This window comes from Xyrauchen texanus, chromosome 37 (assembly GCF_025860055.1).
Source record: "Xyrauchen texanus isolate HMW12.3.18 chromosome 37, RBS_HiC_50CHRs, whole genome shotgun sequence".
NCBI lineage: Eukaryota > Metazoa > Chordata > Actinopteri > Cypriniformes > Catostomidae > Xyrauchen > Xyrauchen texanus.
Window position 1 is genome coordinate 23,816,495 of NC_068312.1, and position 26,236 is coordinate 23,842,730.

General features: G+C 37.7%; 2 protein-coding genes and 1 pseudogene across 6 annotated transcripts in view; all 3 read left to right on the plus strand.

Moving 5' to 3' along the window:
• Positions 1 to 9,759, plus strand: part of LOC127630519 (S-adenosylhomocysteine hydrolase-like protein 1) — a 35,988-nt gene extending 26,229 nt beyond the window's left edge. For all 5 annotated transcript variants that reach the window (XM_052108104.1, XM_052108100.1, XM_052108099.1 and 2 more), the window contains exons 5-17: positions 1,346 to 1,448; positions 1,569 to 1,663; positions 1,772 to 1,878; positions 2,063 to 2,179; positions 2,306 to 2,369; positions 2,544 to 2,632; positions 3,299 to 3,369; positions 5,361 to 5,455; positions 7,639 to 7,737; positions 7,859 to 7,927; positions 8,081 to 8,159; positions 8,257 to 8,377; positions 8,667 to 9,759. In XM_052108104.1, the coding sequence (XP_051964064.1) occupies positions 1,346 to 1,448; positions 1,569 to 1,663; positions 1,772 to 1,878; positions 2,063 to 2,179; positions 2,306 to 2,369; positions 2,544 to 2,632; positions 3,299 to 3,369; positions 5,361 to 5,455; positions 7,639 to 7,737; positions 7,859 to 7,927; positions 8,081 to 8,159; positions 8,257 to 8,377; positions 8,667 to 8,673 (1,116 nt within the window). In that variant the 3' untranslated portion in view covers positions 8,674 to 9,759. The remainder of the gene's footprint in view (positions 1 to 1,345; positions 1,449 to 1,568; positions 1,664 to 1,771; positions 1,879 to 2,062; positions 2,180 to 2,305; positions 2,370 to 2,543; positions 2,633 to 3,298; positions 3,370 to 5,360; positions 5,456 to 7,638; positions 7,738 to 7,858; positions 7,928 to 8,080; positions 8,160 to 8,256; positions 8,378 to 8,666) is intronic.
• Positions 9,760 to 12,158: 2,399 nt separating this feature from the next.
• On the plus strand, positions 12,159 to 13,564 carry LOC127630566 (heat shock 70 kDa protein-like; annotated as a pseudogene).
• Positions 13,565 to 15,257: 1,693 nt separating this feature from the next.
• LOC127630567 (potassium voltage-gated channel subfamily C member 1-like) overlaps positions 15,258 to 26,236 on the plus strand; it is a 41,952-nt gene continuing 30,973 nt past the window's right edge. The window contains exon 1 of the mRNA XM_052108195.1: positions 15,258 to 16,445. Within this exon, the coding sequence (XP_051964155.1) occupies positions 15,849 to 16,445 (597 nt within the window). The 5' untranslated portion in view covers positions 15,258 to 15,848. The remainder of the gene's footprint in view (positions 16,446 to 26,236) is intronic.

The following is a 26,236-nucleotide window of genomic DNA, read 5'->3' on the forward strand; positions in this document are numbered from 1 at the left end:
TTATTTTTAGATAAAAAGTAAATAGGGTGCTGTTGCCGGACTCAAAAAAACAACTCTTTGGTTGAATATGATTCAGTCATGAACAGTGGTTCCAAGTGTTTGAAATAAGTTGTCTTTAATTAAAATTACTATAACTTTAATCCATTTAAATACCTGAAGTAGAGGGAACCAAACTGAATCAAGTAAACCCAACAAAAATGTGACATGTCAAAATCACTTAAATGATACACTTTTAGTGAAATGCTAGTTAGTGACAGTAAATGCTATCATACTAAATACATAGTGGTGGGAAGCACTACTGAGTGTAACTTTGTCACTATGCTATGGTTAGCACAGTAATTGCTCAATGGATAAAGCAACATACAGGTTACTAAAAGTTAATTGGTCCTTAACCTTGGCTCAAACTCCACTCATGATGGTAACCCCCAAGCTACAACAAAACCAAAATTCTTCTAAATCTCATTATAACAAATCATTAAACACTAACAAGTATCCCCTATATATTCATCTTGCACAAAGACATGTAAAATAGCACTTAAATGTGCTGTAAGCGATTTTATCGTTCTGAAGCTTTCATGTGACTGAGCCTTTGAATCAAAATAGCTTACAGCACTTTTAATTTACAAATTTACTCTCTCTGTCAAGTCCCATGCAAAGCTTTGGAAATAGAAACCCTCTGCTCAGTTTTAGTTAACTATACAAAAAATATTAATGTTGTCCTAATGCAAATGGATTAAGTAAAACTGACAAGACACTTTTTTTAGTTGAATCAACTTACAGTGTTAATTAAGTTCCCTTGATACATGAATTTGTTGAGTACTATTAACATGGGAGGATTACGTAAAACTGACAATAGTGAAAGTGCAATTATTTGAGTGTACGAACATAATTTTTAGGGCCTGAATTTGGTATATTGAAATTAGTGATTAAAAAACTTTTTAGTAAAAATAAGTTCTTTTTTTGTGTGTGTGTACAAATTGTGTACAGTAAGTGGTTATTTAATTCCAATAATGTTGTGTACATCGTATTTGCTATCATTAAATTAAGTTCGGGTAGGTGCTAAAAGCTCAGGCCCTGTCCTGTGCTCGAGCTCCTCCATTATAGACAGCACGCCAAATAAGTTGACCTTTTTTTTAACCAATTAATTTTTGAAGTTGTATAATACTGTATATATATATATATATAATTTACTACCCTGCTACCCATATTGACTGCTAATTTAGATATTTTTTGTCAAGCAGTTGAATGCTGAATAAACTGAAATAACATGCTTATTAAACACCTTAAGTTACCCTTAAGGCTAAAGCATGCTTTGGGTTTTGATATGCTGTGCTGGTTTTTTCAGGTCTTGATTGAGACACTTGTGGCTCTGGGTGCTCAGTGTCGCTGGACTGCCTGTAACATTTACTCCACTCAGAATGAAGTGGCAGCAGCTTTGGCAGAGAGTGGTAAACATTCCTTTAAACATCCACTGTTGACTTGACTCCCAATTCCAACCTGGCTCAACTATTTCATTTGGCCTGACAGTCTAAACTCACTCCTCGTTTATCATGTGTTTTCTTTTAAAGGCGTATCCGTTTTTGCCTGGAAAGGAGAATCAGAAGACGACTTCTGGTGGTGCATTGATCGCTGTGTCAACATGGAAGGCTGCCAGGCAAACATGGTATTGAGCCCTGGTCTTACTGTCCAAATGATATTATAAGAACTGAAACTGTATTTAATCTTTAAAACAATTGTCAGGATCCCTTTGTGTTTACTTTGTTTCTCACAGATCCTGGATGATGGGGGTGATCTGACCCACTGGGTGTATAAGAAATACCCCAGCGTCTTCAAGAAAGTGCGAGGGATTGTGGAGGAGAGCGTTACAGGTGTACACAGGTAAGGATGAACTGTGGAAAATGTGCACTATAGTAACCTTTTAAAAAACAGTTACATTTTTATGTGTTTAAAGAGACTTATTTATCATGAACAGCATCAACTATATACTACATAACAAAATACAAAAGACGTGACCCTCCCTGATACTTAATCTGAAACTCTCTCTTTTGTTTCATGCTGTTAGGCTGTACCAACTCTCCAAAGCTGGGAAGCTTTGCGTCCCTGCTATGAATGTCAATGACTCCGTCACCAAACAGAAGTTTGATAATCTGTACTGCTGCAGGGAGTCCATCCTGGATGGGTAAGACCACCTTCAGTGCCGAGATGTGTTTTTATGATTAGTTTAGCAAATCACACCTTGCTCTGATGCCTTTATCATTATACTGAGGAAGAGTATAATCACAGTTGACTCCCTCTTTCTTCATAGTCTGAAGAGAACAACAGATGTGATGTTTGGAGGGAAGCAGGTGGTGGTTTGTGGTTCTGGAGAGGTCAGTCAAAATGCACTCTATAAATATAATCTAGATAATCTGCATCATGTAAAAATAATCTCTTAATTTCTCTTAACTGTCTGACCTTAAAGGCTGAGGACATATGCTGCATGTACAATGATTTGTTAAATCAAAATTGAGAATATTTCTCTATGTTTTATTTTCGTGTTGTAGGTTGGAAAGGGTTGTTGCTCAGCTCTAAAAGCCCTTGGAGCCATCGTGTGTGTGACAGAGATTGACCCTATTTGTGCCCTTCAGGCTTGGTAAAACAAACAAACACACTCTGTGTTCACAAAAACATTCTGTGTTCATCCAAAACCTTAAAGTCAGTGTAAAATAGCATTCACAACCCATTTTACATTTTGTAATGTGACGTATTTCAGAGTGAAGCAGAATATTCAATGAGACAAAATGTAGAGTGGATCTTTTATCCATCTGGAATTGATTGGAATGTTAAAACTGGGCGTTACATAACAGAAAGGAGCAAGGGGGGGTTGAAAAAAGTTTTTTTTGATGAAATATTAAGAAAACTGTTTTTATTTGGAATATTGTGCACAAGAAGAGGAACATGCATTAGAAATGTACATGGTGGCATTTTAGATTTTTTCTTTTGACTCTAGTACTCAAGAAAAATGTGTAACTTCAAATATCAACAACAGAACATTTATACTGCCTTAGTACATAATATTCATAGAGCAGATTTGCACCAAACAGCTTGAGTAAACTAGACTCTCAGAGACATCCACAAATAATATTAGAGCTCTCCATATTTTGCCGAACATATGGCCACAGGAAGTCTGTGCACAAGACAAAGTGCACATGTATGTTTTCATTTAGACACATATTATCCCACTGCCTGTATAAAGACCTCAGACACAAGCTGAATGTAAGCTTGAGGTTAATATCTTGTAATTTCTGTTTCCTCATAGTATGGACGGCTTCAAAGTGGTGAAGCTTAATGAGGTGGTACGCCAAATAGACATGGTTATCACCTGCACAGGTAGGTCTAGCTGGCTTCCACTTTAAAAATCTATTTCTTCTGTTGCATGTAGCTCTTATCAGCACAAATACATCCTCTCAGATGCCCTTACATTTAGCCACTGTGAAACCTCTTGGTTTGCCACTTGACAGCTGCTGCTGAGTGCTGGGGAACTCTAAAGTAGTTTGGAAAAACCAATATTTGCTCAGCATGTGATCAAATATCTGTAAAACATAGAGTTTTTGGGGTTAATTGTTCATACTGAGAAGAGCTCTGTGTATTTTCTGCTAGTCAAAGGCACGCCTGTATTAAATCTGTTTCAATAAGGATAGATTTGTAATTTTAAAGACCCTATGAAATCACATTTCAAGTGCATTTTTTCCCATTCCTGTTTTAATGTATTTCCTAGTTTGGGCAGGACGTACCGAAGTGCTATTCCCTTTTTTTAATAGCCAGCAGCCTTTAGATTACGTGACAGTCATGAACCACTTTTTTGCTACTTTGCAGGTGCTATTGTGTGGAGGGACAATTTCCTTCTAGATTTTTGAATGGACAAAAATCTGTGTAGTGCAAAATGTGTTATTAATATATTTGGTCTGTAGGAGAAAGACTGTACATGTTAAAGCTTATATATCTCCTAAATGTTTAGCTTATATGGGTGTTTCCTCAACTTCAGGGCATTGCATGTCCCAGTGGTTGATGTTTATTAAAACTAACAGATTTAATCAGATTCTTTTTTCTTTATTTTGTATACACTACTGGTCAAAAGTTTTGAAACACTTGACACTTGAGGGAAATGTTTCTCATGATCTTTCTCACGATCTGAAGGTGTATGCTTAAATTATTTAAATTAGTTTTGTAGACAAAAATATAATTGTGCCACCATATTAATTTATTTCATTCTAAAACTAAAATGTAATAATAAAAAAAAAGATTTAGAAATGGATGATTTGGACCAAATAATAAAGAAAAGCAGCCGATAATTGCCCAACATAAAAAAAAAGCATCCCAGGGTGATACCTGAAGAAGCTGGTTGAGAAATTGTCTTTATTATGTTTCTTCAAATTCTAGGCAAAGGAGAATGCTAACCTTGAAGGTGCTAAAATAAAACACAGTTTTTAATTATTTTGGATTTTGTTAAGTCACAACATAATTCCCATAGTTCCATTTATGTTATTCCATAGTTTTGATGAATTTAATATTATTCTAAAATGTGAAGAAGAAAAAAATGTAAATAAAGAATGAGTAAGTGTTTCAAAACATTTGACTGGTCACATTAAAGTTAGAAACTTTTTGCCATGCCCTCATCAATTATTTTTAATACTTTATAAATTCCTTTTATGTATAGACTTTTATTGTTTTAGCCCTATCCCAGACTTTAAATGTAACTATGAAAATTCATGATAAAAAATACAATTATTACATGTTTAATCTAAGCAAAGAGTGAAATAAACATAAATCATTTAAAAAAAAAATTATATAAAAGGCTTTCTAAGATTAAAAAAAAATATATATATACACCAATATATATTGGTGTATTTGTTAACCAAGTCAGTGAAGAGCATGCATGAAATGAAAAGTTATGTTTGAAGAATACAAAAGAAAAGTCCTGGTAAATGAGCAGAATGCTTTTATTTAAAAAATGTGAAAATATTATTAAATTGTGTGAATTTCGGATCCATAAAACGTTAGCTATAAAATTTTACTTTGCAAGACAAAGGTGTCGGGCATTTTATTTCAAAATATTTTACATTTCCATCACTGTCATTTCCACTATGGAAGTGTATTAAAAACAATTCAGAATTTGAGATGTGCTGGAAATGACATTATGGTGGGAATTAAAAAATACAAAAAATTACACAAATAACCTGTGATGCATGTATATACACATGTACTGTTGGACATTGTTAGTAGACAAAAATAAAATTAAAATAAAAAAATATATAATAATAAAATAAAGTAAAAAAAAGTTTCTAGAAGCAAGAAATCTAAAGCAATTCCTGTTTTTACAGGGAACAAAAATGTTGTGACCAGAGAGCACTTGGATCGAATGAAGAATGGCTGTATTGTCTGTAACATGGGCCATTCCAACACTGAGATTGATGTGGTGAGTTATTAGCAGCCATTTTATCAGACTTTTTTTTTCAGCTGTAAAAACCTCTCTTGTTTTAATCCCCCTCCAAAGGTGACCTTTAATTGTTGTACATCAAAATGTATATATACTGGATATATTTATATTAAACCGTTATACACCACACTTAGAGGATGTTCACCCAGCTTTTTTACTTCGTAGAAAATTAACAAAATGGTAAATGGTCTGCACTTATATAGCGCATTTTTAAGCCTTAACAGTATTCAAAGCACTTTACACTGTGACTCATTCACCCATTCACTCACACATTCATACACCAATGGCGGCAGAGCTGCTATGTAAGGTGCTAGCCTGCCATTGGGAACAACTTGGGGTTGAGTGTCTTGCCCAAGGACACTTCGGCATGTGGAGTCATGTGGGTTGGGATTCAAACCACCAACCCTGCGATTTGTGGCCGACCCACTCTACCAACTGAGCCACAGCCGCCCAAACAAATCACAGATATGACACAAAACTATTTTTGTTTAATATCTGAAAATTCTGGGAAACATCCCTCAAACAAATTAAATTTCATTATTTCCAGATCAAGTAGAGGAGAAAATAATGGAGCTGTTGGACTTGGCTAATTGAAAGGAAACATGGCCCCAACTTGAGATTTGTCCATTGAAACAATGGAAAGGATTATAAAACTCCAATAAAATCCAACACAGAGTGTGGCAAAAGAAGTTGGTTGTTCCAAGTCAGCTGTGTCTAAAATTTGGTGCAAGTATAAACAAAACGGGAAGGTTATAAAAGGAAAAAATACGGGTAGACCAAGGAAGACGTCAAAGCATCAGGATAGAAATCTCAAAGCAATATGCCTTGAAAATAGAAAATTCACCACAAAGCAAATGAAAAACAAACGGGTGGAAACAGGAGTCAATGTTTGTGAAAGAACTGTAAGAAATTAGCTGAATGAAATGGGACTTGCCAAACGACAACCAGAGCAAACACCTAAACAGAAGAAAACAAGGCTACAGGGGGGTAAAGAGAAGCAATCATGGAGTGTGAATGATTGGATGAAAGTGATATTCTGTGATAATCACGAATATGCACTGGCCAAGGCAATGATGCTGGAACTTTTGTCTGCTGCCATTCTAATGAAACATAAAGATGATTGCCTGAATAAAACAATCAAATTTCCCCAGTCATTTATGATATTGGGTTGCATGCCAGTTAAAGGACCAGGGGAGATGGCAGTCATTACCTCAACAGTCAAAGCACAGGTGTACATTGACATTTTTCTCAATCCATCGATAGAAAATAGGTTTGGTGATGAAGTAATTTTTCAGGATGATAATGCATCTGGCAAAAGAGCAAAGTGTTAAAGCTTTTCTTCAGCAAAGGCATATCAACTCGATGACATGTCCAGCAAACAGCAATTCGATTGAAAATGTATTGTGGATATTGAAAAAATTGGTCCTTGACAAGGCTCCATCCCACAAAGCTGATCTGTCAACCACTATTCGAGAAAGTTGGAACCTGCTTGATGGAGAATATTGTTTTTTTTATTAGTGAAGTCCATGCCTCAAAGAATTCAGGCCATCATAAAAGCCAGAGGAAGAGCTAATTGTTGATTTTTTTTTTTGTTGATGATTCCATAATTATTTCTTCAACATTGAGTGATTCCATAATCTTTTCCTCTTCTTGATCTGAAAAAAATAAATGCCATTAATTAAAATAATTTTTATGTTTTAGGGATGTTCAGCTATTAACAAAAATGTTTTTGTGTCATATCTGTGATTTGTTTATTTGCTACGAAGTTAAAAATTTGGGTGAACATCCTCTAAGTGTGGTGATTCCATCATTTTTGCAAGGGGTTGTATAAAACAAAGCTCAACACTCTCATTTAAAGTTCAAGACTACGTTGTAGTTTACTGTACTTTATTTTATTGGTGATTGTCCATAGTCTAGGGAAGATATTTCTACATAAACAGCTGTAAATGATCTAGAAAGGAGAATGTAGGAGCAACACAGTTACTTTATCAACCTGAAAACCTCTTAGCTGCATTTTTCTGACAATAAAGAGAAATACCCTTCCTGTGTGTTCAGTAAATGCCCTAAGAGTATTCCTTATAGCATATGAACTTCATTGGCCTTTGCTGAAGTGAAAGTGTTTTTGTGTACTCTGCCAATAAACTGTTGTTTCTCTGTTGCAGGCGAGTCTGCGAACTCCAGAGCTTACCTGGGAGAGGGTGCGCTCACAGGTCGACCACATCATCTGGCCTGACGGGAAACGAGTGATTTTACTGGCTGAGGTCTTTCCTTACTCTCTTTCTTCTTTAATGAAACCCTGCATCTCTCTATGATAAATCTCTGTCCTTTATGTGCTTTTATGCACCTCAGTACATCTTTGCCCTTTCATATGCAAATTTCTAGGGCCGGCTCTTGAACCTGAGCTGCTCAACAGTACCATCATTTGTGCTATCAATCACTGCCACAACTCAGGTAATTTAATCTGCCACAAGTTGGATTTTAGTTTTAGTGGGCTTGTACCATATTCGTGTTCATGTTCTGAGTGACTCTGAAAAGCTGTATGATTGTTATGCCTGACTGAACATCTCTAATCACAGGCTGTTTTGTTGTTTGATTTAATGTTAGGCTTTAGCCCTAATAGAATTGTATAATGCACCAGAAGGTCGCTACAAACAAGATGTGTACCTGCTGCCAAAGAAAATGGGTAAGCAATATCTCAACCAGTCACCAACTCAAAGCAGTGATGGAGAGCATTTGTGATTAATCACAAATGTGTTTGTGTACATGTGTATGTGTTCCAGATGAATATGTGGCCAGCTTGCATTTGCCCAACTTTGACGCTCACCTTACAGAACTGTCAGACGAACAGGCCAAATATATGGGCCTCAACAAGAACGGACCCTTTAAACCAAATTACTACAGGTACAAGCGAGCTCTGAAAACAACATATATTATGAATTAATTTGATTTCACATTCACTCATGAACAATAAAATGTTTGGTCATTTCCTGCACTCTGCTGGACCAAATGAAATTCTCATGTACAGCAACATTAAAATTGCCATCGGTATTTTTTGACAAAAAAAAGTGTTATTCAAGTAATTACAAAATAATCATAAAATAATAATTGTGAGAAATTAAGATATTGAACATTAAATACTAAGCATTTATGATATAAAGCAATTTATTTCTTCTATTTTTCTTATATACAGATATTAGTGTGATGGGATCAATTCAGCCTTCATCAAAGATGGAGAAACCTGTATCAACAAGTGAAGCTAGAGATTTATTTTCTATTAATCTACATTTCTTAAAGCAAAACTTGATTTTATTGAATGTTATTCTTATTTAATAGTGTTACTAACGTACAGTGACAAAGTATGCTCATGTCACTTTTAGTATTATGGATATTGTAAGAATTTATATATTATTACATTTGTTGTAAATCATCTTTTAACCTACATACAAAAGGACCGCTGTTTATTGCTCTTAAAGTGTGCCAAATATTGGTTATACTGTAGTTACTGATCATATAGGACAGTTGATAATTGTTAATGTTTTGTTTTTACATGGTTATTCGATTCACTCAAGGTAACACTAAACTCATTTATTAGATACAGAAAAGTTGTCTTTGTGGCTTTTTAATATAAAAACGTTAGTCTTGGTATAATTTTCCTGATTAATTGCTCTTGCATTAGAAAATCAAACAGCTTTTTGAATGAATGTACTATCTATTACTGCTAAAAGCTAGAGTTTTTAGCAATATGATACACACCACTGTGTGCTGCAAAATATATCCCACTTGGGGGATTTTATGAATCGTGTAACCAACAGGGATTATTTTCTCTGTTACACTCTCACATACTTTGAACATCTCTCTGTGGCCTTTTAACAAATTAAATAACACATTTAGTAATAAATGCTTTATAGGCCAATCTTAGATGAATATAAATGCAACGATAGTTATATGATTGAAGTCAGATTTTGTGAGATATTTATTTAAAATGATGATCCCCTGGAACCAAACAAACCCACACATAGACAGCTTGACTCAAAATGAATACTCATATCTTGATTACCATCTCTAAAAGACTTCAAATGTCTTAAGAAAATATCACTGTGAATACTGACATTTCAGTATTTGCCTCATCTGCACTTTGTTTGTGATATACCTTGCATCCTTTGTCAAGTGTGTTCCCTCTGCTTTGATGTCATACAATCCCTGTACAAGCTGCATTAAAGATCTTGCTGTCACAAAGTCTGCACTTTGAAAAATAATTATGCTATTAAATTATATCACAACCACTTGCATTATTGTGAAGTTTATTAATCTGTAACAATAACATCATTTAAACAAATTTACATTTGGTTTCTGTCTGCGATAGGAGGTTGGGTGTAAGACAAGAGGTTGTCTGAAGTAAAGGGAAACTGGGGGGAAAATAACAATAAAAAGTTTACAGTAGCCTATATAGAAGGGATCCAGGACCCCCAAGGGGGTGCTAGGGGGTCGATGTAAAAGTGTTCATAAATGTAAAAGTGTTCATAAATGTGAAAAGGGTAATTCTATTTACCAAATTTAACAATTTTCATTTCAGTTTAATCAAAATGTTTCATTTCAGGTTTTTCATTAGAAAAAAGGGTTTTCCTACTTAGAACATTCTTCATAGTAAGTCTATTCCCCCCACTTAAGAAAAAACATTTAACAGGGTCCTTTTGCCCCAAATACTATCCTTCACTTATTGAACCTTTTTTTTTTTTTAAAGAATTGAAAATGACAAATAAGTATTTTGTCTCAAAATAAAGGTGATCATTTACAGGGTATTCATAATCTACATAAATGTGCAACATTTAAAAAAATATTAAATATGAGATCAAATTACATCAAAATCAAACTTTAGACATTACACACAAATGATCTCATGGAACAGGAACATTTTTGCAGATCATAGTGACAAACAGGTGTTAAGGAAAGTCCTGTGGTAGTTTATGACGCTATTTAATGTTTTGGGAGAAAATAAAATCAAAGTTGCCTTTTACCCAGGGGGGCCTTTAACCCCATTGTGCCCTACAATAACAACATAAAAGCCAATAATTGAAATAATTGTATCACAGTTTAAAGTAGTCTTTATACTTATTATATTTTAGGAAGAAAGTCCCTCGCAAGGCAATCATCATATATATATATATATATATCATATCCTTGACATCAAAACGTTTAACCCCTGGCATAGAGTTGGAGAAAATAAAACAGTTAAGACATTAACTAACTCTTGAGGGCTCAAAAAGCAGAATTGCCAAAGTGAGTGGTACGAGGAAGTATCCATTATCTTCTAAGCTAGTCCTCTGTATTTTGGAAGGTGGCCAGAATTTCAGACTATTTGACTAGCAGAAGTGCGACTGGTTGGCATTTTGTGTGTAGCCGGTCACTGTTTGCTTGCGTGTCATGCAGTTATATTCTTGCTTTTTAAATGGTGTGAGATGTCTTTAAAATTTCATGGAAAATGTGTGCTGATGATGTTATCCTAATAATAGAGCCCGACCGTTATAGGATATTTGAGATCGATGATGATTTTAGAGGGGGGAAATTCACAGATTACCAATATGGAGGCCGATATAGCTAATTTCTGAGCTGGAATGAAAACAGACCTTTTCTTTGTGGATTGTGCACTGATATGACTATGCAAAGGTACTCAGAAGGCTGATTTCTTAAACAAATATATTTATCAAAGAATATTTTACATTATTATTATACATTGTCAACAAATTCTAGAAATGAACACTGAGAAAATAAAGAATAAATAAAAATACTATAAATACATTAGTACTGTATGTTCAGTATCAGTCAGTTGCTGACCATTTAAATAAAGAATACATTAAAATGATAGCTAAAAAAACAACAGTATTGTATGTTTAGTATCAGTCAATGGCTGACCATTTAAATAAAGAATTAATAAAAATTATAGCTAAATAATAATCAGTACTGTATGTTCAGTATCAGTCAGTTCCTGACCATTTAAATAAAGAATAAATTAAAATGATAGCTAAATAAAAATCTGTACTGTATGTTCAGTATCAGTCAGTTACCATTTAAATAAAGAATAAATACAAATAAAATAAATAGCTAAATAAATATCAATAGTACTGTTTAGTATCAGTCAAATGATGACTATTTTAATACTGCCAGTCAATTAGGGGCATGTTGTAAAACAAGAAGCATTTACACCTGCTGAGTCAAGAGATAAGCGGCAGAGGTGTCACACCACATTCAGCTATACAAGTTCAGGGGAAACTTTCAATGGTGGAAAACCAGACTTTTAAATATTAAATGTTGTAAATGGAACTACTGGAATTATTCTGTTGAAGGGGGTACCAAACTGCGAATCCTTAATAAAACTGTTTGGTAAATACATGTTTGCATGCCATGCCCATCTCGGGACTGGAGTCTGAAGTGGTCTCATATGCATCAACCCCAGTGGTGCGACTGCCGCAGAGGGTGCCATATGCCCCCTTCGACATACCGAAGGGGAGGACTTTGCCAGGCCCCGACATACCGGGGGCCTGGCAAACTGAATCGCGTAGCCAAGTCGGATGGTCCTGGCCAACCAGCGCGACAGGTTGGGAAGTGAGAGCCATGCGTCCAAGCTCCATGTGAGGGGCACTAAGGGGACGAACGTTTTTGACATACCAGGAGAGGATTCACAGCGATGCGGAGCAGGTAGTGTGGCATCAGGAGGCAAAAGCGTGTCCCGAGGTTTTGGTGATGAGGAAAGACTCGAAGCACTTACCTTACTCCACACACCCAGCAGGGGGCAGGTTAGTGACTGAGGAGGAGGTCCGTGTAGGTAGGTGTCTTCTGGACTTGGGTGCGGAGGCGAGGGGTCCGTGTCGAAGCCTACATAGGTCAGAGAGTTAACAACGCTGTCATCACAGTGCCAGAATATTCCAATGATTCACAGAGGCAAGCTACCAAAGACGCTGAGGAAATTGCTGGTTTGAATGTGCTCCGAATTATCAATGAGCCCACCATTCTGATATTCAACCTGGGGGGGGGTACCTTTGGTGTGTATGTTCTTACGATTAAGGATGGAATCTTTGAACTGAAGGCCACAACGGGACACTCACCTTTGTGGGGAGGACTTGGACAACTGACTGGTAAACCACTTTGTTGAGGAGTTTAAGAGGAAGCACAAGAAGTACATCATTCAGAATAAGAGAGCAGATAGGAGGATTCGCACAGCCTGTGAAAGACCTAAAAGAACCCTCTCATCTAGCACTCAGGCTAGCATTGAGATCGATTCCCTGTTTGACAGCATCAATTTCTATACTTCGATCACAAGGGCTCGCTATGAAGAGCTTAAGTCCGAGCTCTTTAGAGGCATGCTGGATCCAGTCAAGAAGGCTTTGAGAGATGATAAAATTGACATGTCCCAAATCCACAATATTTTTCTGGTTGGTGGCTCCACGAAGATCCCCAAGATCCAGAAGCTTTTGCAAGACTTCTTCAGTGGCAGGGAACTCAACAACAGCATCAACCCAGACGAGGCAGTGGCATATGGAGCAGCAGTGAAAGCGACTATCCTGATGGGCAATGAATCCAAAAATGTTCAGGACATGCTCCTTTGTCACTGGGTAATGAGATCGCAGGTGGAGTCATGACCGCTCTTATCAAATGCAACACCACAATCCCCACCAAGCAGACACAGATCTTCTCCACATATTCTGACAAGTAGCCAGGTGTTCTGATCCATGTGTTTGAAGGTGAGAGGGCCATAACCAAAGACAATATGCTTGGCAACTTTGAGCTTAAGGGTATCCCCCAGCACCATGAGGGATACCCCAAATGGAGGTGACCTTTGACAATGATAATAAATGTATCCGCTGTGACAAGAGCACAGGAAAAGAGAACAAAATCATCATCACAAACGACAAAGAGAGACTGAGCCAAGAGGAGATTAAGCTGATGGTCCAGAATGCACCTGAAAAAAAGATTTGTGAAGCTGAGAAGAAGAGGGTTTTTGATAAGTGTATGGAGGTTATCAATTGGTTGCAGAATAATCAGCTAGCAGAAAAGGAAGAGTACGAGCAGGGGTGTAAAAGTACTCAGAAATGATCCTTCAGTGAAATTATGGATATTGAGTGAAATTTTTACTCAATTAAAAGTCCAAGTATCTTGCCAAAAATATACTTGAGTAAAATTAAAAAAGAATTCACATTGTATTGTACTTAAGTGTTAAAAAAGTAAAAAGTATTTTTTTCCTAGCTAGAAATAAATCAAGAGAGGAGAGAGGATGTTGTTAAATTCGATTGGTTTGAAAGTCGCCTTTTTACTGTCTCCTAAGACTGTCATATTTATCCCCCAGTGGCATTGGACACCTGGCCAATGAATCGTGTTACAATAAATACATTTTGCTAAATTATTTTTTATGTAGTATGTTGTATGTAACAGAGCAATTTCCTGGTGGAATGAACACTAGAGGCACAAAAACAAAGATTTTTACCCCCTTTCACTCAAATCACGTGTAAAACGGCAGATTATCAGTTCATAAACACTTTTCGCTCTGTTCTTCGCATAATGCAATCTTATGACATATACATTTTACTGTAGTGCATTAATAATTTTAACATTTGTATTTCATAATCAACTACATTTACAAGCTTGTTTAAGTGTGATCTAATTGTGTGGTGGTTCAATTTATAGAGTGTTGCATATGCAATACAAAGGACCGGGGTAAGAGTCGACATGTGAGCCAAAAGTGTCATAGAAGCACTACACAATGATGTGTTTTTTTTTTTTTATTTTGTTTTTGATCACTCATTTGCTTTTTATGACACTATCGTTTAGGTTTAGGTTTAAGGTAGGTTTTGTTGAATTAAATCTTCAGGAGCACATTTCACTCGCTTTAAGAGCCACACAGTGGACAATTCACTTTGCAACTGCCCTGAGACATGTAATGAACCAGATCATTTTTCAAAAGCATTGCCACAGTCATGCAATGTTCATGCATGGGAGAAGGCGATTTGTGATGTTAGAGCACCCAGCCCCTTGAGACATAGAGAAAGATTACAAATACAAAAGTTTGGAGAAAGTTAGTAATGTTGTTGGTTTTGTGAATTTTTTTCATTTTCTTTTTTTAAACAAATGAAGGCATTAGTTTTGTGATAATTAACGTTATGCCACAAAAGCTGTTGGTTGAACACGGGATATTCCTTTAATTAATATTTTTGTCTAAAAAAAAGAAGAAGAAGAAGAGAAAATAGGGTTAAATATAGATTAAATGTTGTGTTTCCGAAATAAAATATTTTTAAAGCTGCTCTCCCTCTCCCATGCTTTGTACACTAGATGTCGTTGTATGATAAATTGGACATCGTCCAACGCTAAACATTACTGTAAGCATCCATAGTAGCAATTAAACATGTTCAAACTTGGACCTAATATATCCCAAATCCTTTATGTCAAATTTGTGGGTTTTGGATTTTCAACTCTACCTGTATGTGGTTAAATTTATGTTTAATGTTTCAGTTAGCCTAATTTCTTTCTTTCTTTCTTTCTTTCTTTCTTTCTTTCTTTCTTTCTTTCTTTCTTTCTTTTCCATCCTCAGTCATTTACTGCCTAAATTGACTTTCCCCAATTCGGTTGCAATAAATTAACTAAGAAACTGATGAAGCTTTTCCCTACACTCTAATCAAATTAAGCCCGCCGCATTCACACGTATACTGCGCTGTGGTTACTAAAACGCTGAAGCATAATCATTATCATCCTCTGAGTTGTGTTGCCTGACTCTGGAGAGGGAGGGAACTTACCAAGAAGCAACAGATATTTTCCAACAAACATATACCATCTCATCGTTCGACAACACACGAATTAGACCACCAACCCAGGCCTAATACTGATGGATACTAACAAGTTCAATATCGAGGACGTTATTTCGACAAGGTTCCTGTTGTATTTTAACCTATCATGCTCATTGTTATTGAGGAGTAGTGCGCGCGCAGAGCTACATGGAATTTACAAACTCAAAAGGTAATTTTTTTTTTTTTTTTTTTCAAATTGCGGCTCACTAAGATATTTTTTAAAAATGAAATGCGTGAACTTTCGCACTTTTGACATGGGTCTTTGAGGTCGCTTACACATTCTCGTGATACGAACCCATTTTGCACATCTTTTCGTGTTGATCGAGACAAAGTGTTTGCGAAATAAACGCCGCGGAGGAAAGACGTAAGTTCCACCCACAGGTGGTTCCTCATATCTCCAAGGATGCCGCTCTTGGAAATATGTCGACAACAGAAACTCTATACACTCGTTTGATATATTTAACAGGTGACGGCTGGACTTGTGGAAGCGCAGGGTCAGAAAGCCAAGAGTGTCATAGCTTAAAGCCTCTCCATCCAAACCTATGATCAGCTCGGTGTGTGTTTCGACTTATCGCGGGCGCAAGTCAGGCAACAAAACTCCTTCCAAATCATGTCTGAAGGAAGAGATGGCCAGAGGCAAATACTTGGACAAGATCATTATCAACGTAGGTGGCACGCGCCACGAAACCTACAGGAGCACCCTCATGACCTTACCGGGCACACGACTCGCCTGGCTCGCCGACACGGACAATCCGGACGCAGACACGGGAAAGACATCCACCAACGAGTTATTTTTTGACCGACATCCTGGAATATTCGCCTATGTGCTGAATTACTACAGGACTGGCAAGCTCCACTGCCCGGCTGATGTCTGCGGCCCTCTGTTTGAGGAGGAGTTGGCATTTTGGGGCATCGATGAGACGGACGTGGAGCCCTGTTGCTGGATGACCTATCGCCAGCATAGAGACGCAGAAGAGGCGCTTGATATATTCGAACCACCCGATCCGGAGGATGCTGAGGACGACCAGGAGCTACCCAGACGCGAGGACAGCCCTGACCGCTCCAGGGGATGCTGTGAAGTTTGGCAACCAAAGATATGGGCACTCTTTGAAGATCCATATTCTTCCCGTGCCGCCCGGGTAAGACACTACTAAGACAATGTGCATAAAACTGTAAATTAGAAAGTATTTATACAATTCTTTGCAATTCTCTGTCACACACCTCTAAGTGATACATGCCAACAGTTAATGCAGTGTACTGATAAATTACACTGAAACATTTGGAATGGGGTTTACTTTAAAAAACCTTTGGAAACAATTTACACGCAGAAATTGATAATACATTTTACGGACCGTATTTTCAAGTAAAGGCTACACAATTCTTGGTAGCTTTAATTTGAAATTCTCAAGTAAAATTTATTTTGCAATACTTTGTTTCAAGTAAATTTTACCAGCTCTATTTTTGGATATTTTACTCAAGCCATGGAGCACTGAATTAAGCCATGCTTTTGACCTCTTAAATAAAATAAAATAAGACTTTTTGCTTGAAAATAGAGGACACAGAACTGAAATTGCATGATTTTAAACTTAAGACATAATACATATTTATTTATAGCTACACTATGTAACTTTTTTCTTAAAAAACTAAATAATTGTATTAATGAGAGAGTGCCATCTTCCAAACCACGTCTTTACCCAAATACACTTTGATAAACCTTTAATAATGATTCATATTTTAGAGCTGTTGGGATGGTTTCCTCAGGAAATTGCATACATGTCATTCGCCGGTTTGTGTCACTTCATATCTGTACACAGAGAAAATACTCTCCGGCTACTGTAGCGCGCATGTTGGAGTAGCTGAAGCTGAAATATTTCTTACTCAAAAGGTAAGATATTTCATTGATATGGTTTACATGTAGTTGTGTAATCACAAACACACACACACACACACACACACACACACGCTCGCAGAGGTGGGTAGTAACACGTTACATTTACTCCATTACATTTACTTGAGTAACTTTTTGGGGGAAAATGTACTTTTAGAGTAGGTCTAAAAGTGGGTACTTTATACTCTCACTCAAGTAAATTTCTAATTAATTTATTTTACTTTGACTTCTTTACAATGTGTGGCATTACTGTCGTTAAATTACTGGGTTTAATTTGAATGAATGTGTAATTTATTGAGATATTATTGAATGGGACATTTCCGAGAGCGGAAGTTCACAGCTGAGTGCGATGAGACGCTCCCACTTGAGTGATGAGACTGTCACTCAATTCATCAGTGGAGTAGCATCAAACTCTTCAAAGTGAAAGACTTTCTGCGCTCCACACAGTGAAAAAATTTTAATTTCATCATGCAATGCCTTCATTTAACACCAAGACAAGATGATATTTCAAGATTAAAGTCACAGCTCCAACTTCAGGCAGCACGCTGAGGTAAATTTTGGCTCTTATTCTAATGCAGGCTTGTCTGTGTAATGAGATGGTCATTTTCAGGGTGATAATGTAACTGGGTTGTGTACATTTGTGTACATTTTTAAATCAGTGCAGCAATATATCTGTGCGCTTTGTCCCGTGTCCCGCATATCATGAGCAGTATTTATGCATTTACTCCGCACCCATGTAGGGGTACTGGAAATTCTTGCAGCTACTTCAGGGGGATTAACTGTATAAATCCATGTAAACATCCAAGTTAAGTGTAAATCAATGACACGCGTGATCAACAACTGGAGACAGCATTTCTGCGCGTGAATTACGAGGTGTGTGGCACATGCACGTGAGATGTGTGGGCACGAGTCGATCGTATGGTGAAGAGAGTAGCTGTGTCCGCAATCGTTCACTCAGTCACTATTTCCTATATAGTGAATGGCAGTTAGTGCACTATATCTCAGCAGTAACTGAACGAAATGAGTGAATTCGGATGAGAGTGTCAGAGCTCTGGGGCTGGTGCAGAAACAACGTCACTTATGAAAATATAAAATACTTGTTCCTTATTTGTTATTCTTATTAAATAATATATTAATACAATAAATCTTCATTCTGTTTGCCATTTTTTGTCATTTATTATATATACTGTGTGTTAATATAGAGAAAACACATTTGATCAAATAAAGAGTACATTTTAAAATGTATCTGAATGTTTTGTCTCTCTATATGTTATTATATTTTAATCAAGGAATGATTTGTCAAAAAGTAATTTTCTACTTTCAGCATGAAATAAAATATTGCAGGAGTGAAGGAAGCAGTAAACTCCTTGCTCATACGTCTTCCCTGTGGTGGATTGTGGGAAATTAACCGTCATCGAGTGTACTTGAAATGTAGGCCTACACTTGAAATTAGATTACATTGTGGGTAAGAATGAGTGAACAAAAGTAGGGAATGAGTGGCTCACTCAGAATTCAGACACTCCTACAAAATAGTGGAAACAGGGCACTATATAGTGGACAGGGGGCGGTTTCAGACACTGCAAGTGTTCCACGATCAGGTTTGGTGCCCTACGCAGGTTGTGTACTCTGCATTTAGAGAGAGGCGGTACTGTTGTACAGAACTAATGATCTAAATACTTACGACACTGAAAACTGTAACTACACTGAAATAAGTATCCAGACAGGATTTTAAAAGCTATGAAATAGCGAAAGAAGGCATTAATAAAGCATGATCTTGCTTTGGTTAATATTTCAACATTATATATAATGTCCTTGTGGGACATTTTCATGTTTTCACTGTAATAATTACTAGAAATGTTTCCAAACCTCTCTTATTGACAAATACATCCAGATCTGACAAGAGCCCTTAAAGGGTTAGTTCACCCAAAAATTACAATTCTCATTATTTACTCACACTCATGCAACCCCAGATGTGTATGACTTTCTTCTGCCCAAGATTTTTAGATGAATTTCTCAGCTCTTTTGGTCCATACAATGCAAGTGAATGGGTGGCAACATTTTAAAGCTAAACAAACAAACATAAGTCATTATAAACATAATCCATAAGACTAGTGGTTAAATCAGTATCTTCAGAAGTGATGTGATAGGTGTGGATGACAAACAGAGAAACAGATCACTTTCACATTCTTCTTCTTGTGTTTTTGGTGATTCACATTCTTCTCTGCATATCGCCCCCTGCTATCTTGCAAAAAATTACAAATATTGATCTGTTTCTCACCCATACCTATCATATCACTTCTGAAGACATTGATTAAACCACTGGAGTCATATGGATTACTTTTATACTGCTTTTATGTGCTTTTTGGAGCATCAACATTTTGGCCTACAGAGATAAAATATTATTTCAAAAATCAGAATTTTTGTTTTGAAGTAATTGCACTTTTACTTGAGTACAGTTTTTGGCTACTCTACCCACCTCTGCACACACGTCTGTGTGTGTGTGAAGTGAAATACAATAATTATACTGTAATCGGTGCAGAAATTTCACTTGCTAGCACACGTGTGTATTTTTCTTTAAAACAGCAATCATTTATATAAATATATCCTTTAGTCCTAGGCTTGCCAAGCACATGTGAGTCTTGACCACTGGTTAGTAACTATGACAATCTATAAATTATTTACTTCTGTGGCTTATTTGGCTAGAATATCCTGCAGTTATAAAAACGTTACAACGTTTTACCTTATCAGACTAGCAATCATTGTGTCTAATGTTAACAAACGTTGCCTACTTATTATAAATAAATTGATCAATTGTCACACATTATACATACATTTCTGCATATACATGGTAAAATTATTTCTTTTTCACATATCCCAGCTGGGGTCAGAGTGCAGGGTCAGCCATGATATGGCGCCCCTGGAGCAGATAGGTTCAAGGGCCTTGCTCAAGGGCCCAACAGTGGTTTCTTGGTGGTGTTGGGGCTTGAATCCCTGACCTTCTGGTCAGTAACCCAGAGCCTTAACCGCTGAGCCACCACTGCCCTCTATGATCTAACGTAATTTATTTAAAAACATCAAGGTTTCCAATAAGTCAAAATGTCAGCATAAGATATGGCAATTACCTGCTCGGAAGACATGTTTTCGGATGTCCGTCTTTACCTTTCTTTCGTTATTTATTTGTCCATGTGCTCTAATAAGATGTTCTGTATCCAGAATGTTCTGTATCGGTGCCTCAAACCACATTCATCCATGCTGAGGAGCAGAGCCAAAGCACAACTTGCATCATTTCCAAAACAATGTTCTTCCGCAAGACACATGCAGTTTTATTTTTTAATCGCTAGAGGGCCAAAAGTTACATAGTGTAGCTTTAAAAAATATATGTTTATCATAAAATTGTAAACATATACAATGTTATTTATTAAATATTGCAATAATTTCTTAAAATATAGGGGGAAATCTGTAAAATTAGACAATTTATATGAAATTAGTCCACTGTGTGTGAACAGGGATTGTGAAAAATTTCAAAGTATCCTTGCATTTCAATGCCAATTTTTTTTAGCGTTTTATATATAGCGCTCATTTTTACATGTTTGAATTATAGACAAATGTAGAATTTACTTAATATTTTCAAGCTCACACTTTCAATGCAGTCAGTACTTCATCTTTTCTGCTATATTTGCTTTACCACAAATTAAATGATTATGATAATGCATTATAATTATTAGAATGTGATGAAGGTCTGTAAGTAAAATACAAAGTAATATTTACTGTAGCAAATGTTTAAAGGGACAGTTCACCTTAAAACATAAATTTACTTACCTGATGTTGTTCCAAACAACTTCAGGCTACAAAACAGACATCATGTTTTGTTGATGTGCATGTATCATCACAGCTAAGGTATTGCCTTGAGGTCAATCATGCCACCTTAAAGCTATAGCTGTTTGTCTTTCCCTAGTTAATTTAGATAACATGCAGCAAGCAGGCCTGACGGACTAGACTGGGGTCAAGACCCTTAGAAAACAAGTGATCAGAGGGAGAGTGGGAACAGAACAAGCAAACAAAACACCATTATATCCCCATCATTCAGAAATTACAAGAAGAAAATGGTTTGATTTCTGGGACTGCATTACTCTCTTCAGCTCTCTCAGTTACCTCTGCCTTTTAACTCCTGAGAGCATTATGGACCGCAGGGCTCATGTTACCTTACTGACGGCTACTAAGGACAGCTAACATAGTTAGAAAGGAGGAGAATCCATCTTGAGCTTTTATTAATCCCAGGATCCAAATGGTATAGAGTAATGGTTGAGAGAGAGAAACGCAGAGCGGGAAAGTATCTGTTTTTCATAATCGCTCTGAATGACAGAAAAAAAATTCTGATGTATAATAAACAGTTGTTCAATTTATCATATTAATGTAATTTTACTTCGGTTGCTGTTCATTATTTTGATGTATTTACACTGTACTATTTAAAAGTTTGGACAGACTTGACTGAATTTATGTGCCTCTTGATTGCAAAATCCTTTTGATCTGAAAGCATATGAATTAAATGCTTGAAAATATTTTGTAGACATATAAACTGCATTTCTTTACAAAGCCAAAGCGAGAGTTTACAGAGAGATTGGGATTGAGGTCACTGGCTGGGCTAGTGAACATATATCATATATTTCTATTATGAGACTGCATGTTAATTTCATTTAGATAGAGCGGAATGTTTTCACTCTGATCATGCGCTACATGGACGATGCACACACTCTCTGTGTTTACATCAACTTCTCCCGCAGAACGTGTTTACATACACACAATCAGGAGATCATAGATGGGAAAATATGCTTTCCATGACTGGGCATGTGGTGGCAGAGTTTGTTAAACATAAAGCATGTCACTTTTCTTGTTGTAGGTTTTATAATTAAAGCTGTTGGTGGTGTTCGGAATAGTGGCATTTGAGGTTTCTTACCTGCCGTACAGTAATAGATTTCACTCAAAAGGAATAAAAATAATCACTTTATCAAAGTGTTACTAACCCACTCCCTGGGTCGTAACATTTTATGGGGGCACATCTGGGATACTACCGTATTTTTGGGGAGATAATAATTTTTTGTTCTTTTGATTACATTTTTGCTTATGCCAGGTGTGTTGTTGGATAATTGCAGCTAATTGCAAGACTAGGAGTAGGTAAGTTGTTTGTTGTTTTTGCTCTGGTAGTGGTCATAGTGTTAAGCATGTTCGACTTACAAGCTTTTATTCATTGTCCGACATTTGAGCAATTTAATAAATGTCGAAAGGATGATTTGTTACAGATTGCGGAACATTTTAATGTTCAGGTGTTCAAGCAATCATTGAAGAGACAGATAATGAGTGTATTGATGGAAAGACTAGTGACTTTGCAAGTTTTAGTTCTGCTTGAGTCAGATATGGAAGAGGTTGATTACTCTGGTGCTGACGCTCAGCCACAAGGCTTTGGGGAACACAGAGTAGTGTTGGAAGTGACAGAAGCTGAAAGGGAGTCCGAAGCTAAGGCTACTTTACCTCACTTTGATCCTCTTTCTCCGTTATCTTCTCTGTCCAGAGACGAGGCTAATGGCAGGTCCATTTGGCATGTGTAGACATGGAAGCACAGAAAAGAGCAGCGGCACGTCAGGCTGAGTATGATTTGAAAATTGCAGTGCGGACATTACTGTGCAAAAGTCTTAGGCACATAAGATGTATCACAAAAGCATTTATCTTAAGATGGTTATTTATATCTTCAGCTTTAGTGTGTCAATAGGAAATATAAATGTTAGACTCCCAAACATTACTTTTGCAAATAGAAAAGATTAAAATAGAAGAACAGGGAGCCCTGCAACAGATGTCATGGCCACCAAAACGCCCCCCACTGAACTTCGTGTCAATCTGAGATTACATAAAGAGACAGAAGCAATTGAGACAGACTAAATAGATAGAAGAACTATGGTGAATTGTCCAAGAAGCTTATAACATCCTCTCTGCCAACAACCAAGAAAAACAGTGTCATGGTGTACCTAGGAGAATTGGTGATGTTTTAAAGGCAAAGGTGGTCACACCAAGTTTACTGGACTTTGTATGACATTAAGTTATAAATGAAAACTATTAATGTAATTAATTTTGAAGACATCCTCACTATGCAACATTTTGCCTAAAGTGCCTAAAACGTTTTCACAGTAATGTAAATTAGAAATAGAGGCTGATAAACAAGTGAAACTGTGACAGATTGAGTTGGAGGCTAAGAAATCAACGGCTAGTTCAGCTGTGCTGTTGAGACATCCAGTCACCTCTACTAACGATTCACTAGTTGATGATTCATCTCTTACCTTTGATGTAAGTCAATACAGTGCATCCGGAAAGTATTCACAGCGCTTCACTTTTTCCACATTTTGTTATGTTACAGCCTTATTCCAAAATGGATGAAATGCATTATTTTCCTCAACATTCTACAAACAATATCCCATAATGACAACGTGAAAGAAGTTTGTTTGAAATCTTTGCAAATTTATTAAAAATGAAAAAATGTAATAAAACACATGTACATAAGTATTCACAGCCTTTGGGCAATACTTTGTTGAAGCACCAATTTGGCAACAATTACAGCCTCAAGTCTTTTGGAATATGATGCTACAAGTTGGCACACCTATTTTTGGGCAGTTTCTCCCATTCTTCTTTGCTGGACCTCTCAAGCTCCATCAGGTTAGATGGGGAGCGTCAGTGCACAGACATTTTCAGATCTCTCCAGAGATGTTCAATTGGGTTCAAGTCTGGGCTCTGGCTGGGCCATTCAAGGACATTCACAGAGTTGTCCTGTAGCCACTCCTTTGTTATCTTGGCTGTGTGCTTAGGGTTGTTGTCCTGTTGGAAGATGAACCTTCGCCGCAGTCTGAGGTCCAGAGTGCTCTGGAGCAGGTTTTCATCAAGGATGTCTCTGTACATTGCTGCATTCATCTTTCCCCTGATCCTGACTAGTCTCCCAGCCCCTGCCTCTGAAAAACATCCCCACATGCTTCACTGTAAGGATGGTATTGGCCAGGTGATGAGCAGTGCCTGGTTTCCTCCAGACATGACGCTTGCCATTCAGGCCAGAGAGTTCAATCTTTGTTTCATCAGACCAGAAAATTTTGTTTGTCATGATCTGAGAGTCCTTCAGGTGCCTTTTGGCAAACTCCAGGCAGGCTGTCAAGAGAGTGTTTTTACAGCCATAAACCTGACCATATCATTGCTGAATGTTTAGTTCTGAAGTGTAAATCCCAACAGCAACAGTCAATGAAAGGTGTTGGGTTTTGTCAAAGCTGTTAGTTGAGAACTCTCGGATCAAATCCTGATGACAGTTACAAGCCATTCTTTTTTCTTTTCTCCCCTTTTCGGAATGCCCATTCCCAATGCGCTCTAAGTCCTCATGGTGGCGTAGTGACTCACCTCAATCCGGGTGACGGAGGACAAATCTCAGTTGCCTCAATGTCTGAGACCTTCAATCCGCATCTTAACATGTGGCATGTTGTGCATGTTACCGCGGAGATTTAGCTCGTGCAGCCTTTGGACTGCTCAAGTCGGTGTTTCTATACAAATTTTGTTAGACAGAATTACACAACAGAAAATAATCTATAAAACAAACTCCAGCCAATATGAGGCATAAGCACCAAGAGCATGTAGATTCATCCACATAACTGTCCCGAAGGTGTGTTCCTCCACAGAACAAACTCCAGCCGCTAGGCGAACCCAACAAAAAAAGAAGCAAAGTAGGTGCCCAGTTTCCTCGGATGGTCAAGTGAATGTTCAGTGATTCAGGTCCACTCGGATGCATCGAGAGAATAACACAATGACTTACTCATTCCATTGACTTTATGAAGGACATCGCTTGCTGTGGGCATGCAAATATTTTGCGGCCATGTTTAGTATCTATTCTCAGTTTGGCCTTGAACATCAGTGCAAAAGCAACTTTCCATTGATGTAAGAGTTTCTTGTATTCCTTGAATCGATCACATTTCGTTCTTGTCGAATTTGAAAAGTCTGGGAAAAAGAAAATGTTGTGGTTCTTCCAAGAAAGCATTCCTTTACTCCTTGCCTCACATAACAGAAGATCAGCAGAGTGAACAGCAGTCGACTGAGCACACAGCCCTGCGGGGCCCCAGTGCTCAATGTGGTGGTGGTGGAGAAGCTGTTCCCGATCCGGACTGACTGAGCTCTCCCAGTCAGGAAGTCCAGGATCCAGTTGCAGAGGGAGGTGTCCAGGTCCAGCAGGTTCAGCTTTCCAATCAGGTGCTGAGGAATGATTGTGTTAAATACTGAGCTGAAGTCTATGAACAGCATTCGAACGTATGAGTCCTTTTATCTAGGTAGGTGAGGGCCAGATGGAGGGTGGCGGCGATGGCGTCATCTGTTGAACGGTTGGGACGATACACAAACTGCAGTGGGTCTAGTGAGGGGGGCAGCTGGGTCTTAATGTGCCTCATGACGAGTCTCTCGAAGCACTTCATGATGATGGGTGTGAGTGCGACGGGACGGTAGTCGTTGAGGCAGGACACTGAAGACGTCTTTGGCATGGGGACGATGGTGGTGGCCTTGAAGGACGATGGAACAGTGGCGCTGCTCAGAGAGATGTTGAAGATGTCAGTAAGAACATCTGCCAGCTGGTCTGCACATCCTCTGAGTACTCTGCCAGGAATGTTGTCTAGTCCAGCAGCCTTCCGTGGGTTGACTCTACGTAGAGATTTCCTCACAACGGCCGTTGGGAGGAGGGGTGGTCTTCCTCGCCACCACGTCGTTCTGCACCTCAAACTGAGCGTAGAATTCGTTTGGCGCATCTGGAAGGGAGACATCTTTGTCACAGGCAACTGATGTTGTCTTGTAGTTGGTGATGGCCTGGTTGCCCTGCCACATGCACTGCTTTTCGCTGCTGTACTGGAAATGACTGTGGATTCTCTGTGCGTGTGTGCGCTTTGCCTCTCTGACGGCCCGGGAGAGTTTGGCCCTCGATGTTCTTAGGGCTGCCTTGTCACCTGCTCTGAAGGCGGAGTCTCTGGTCCTCAGCAGCGCACG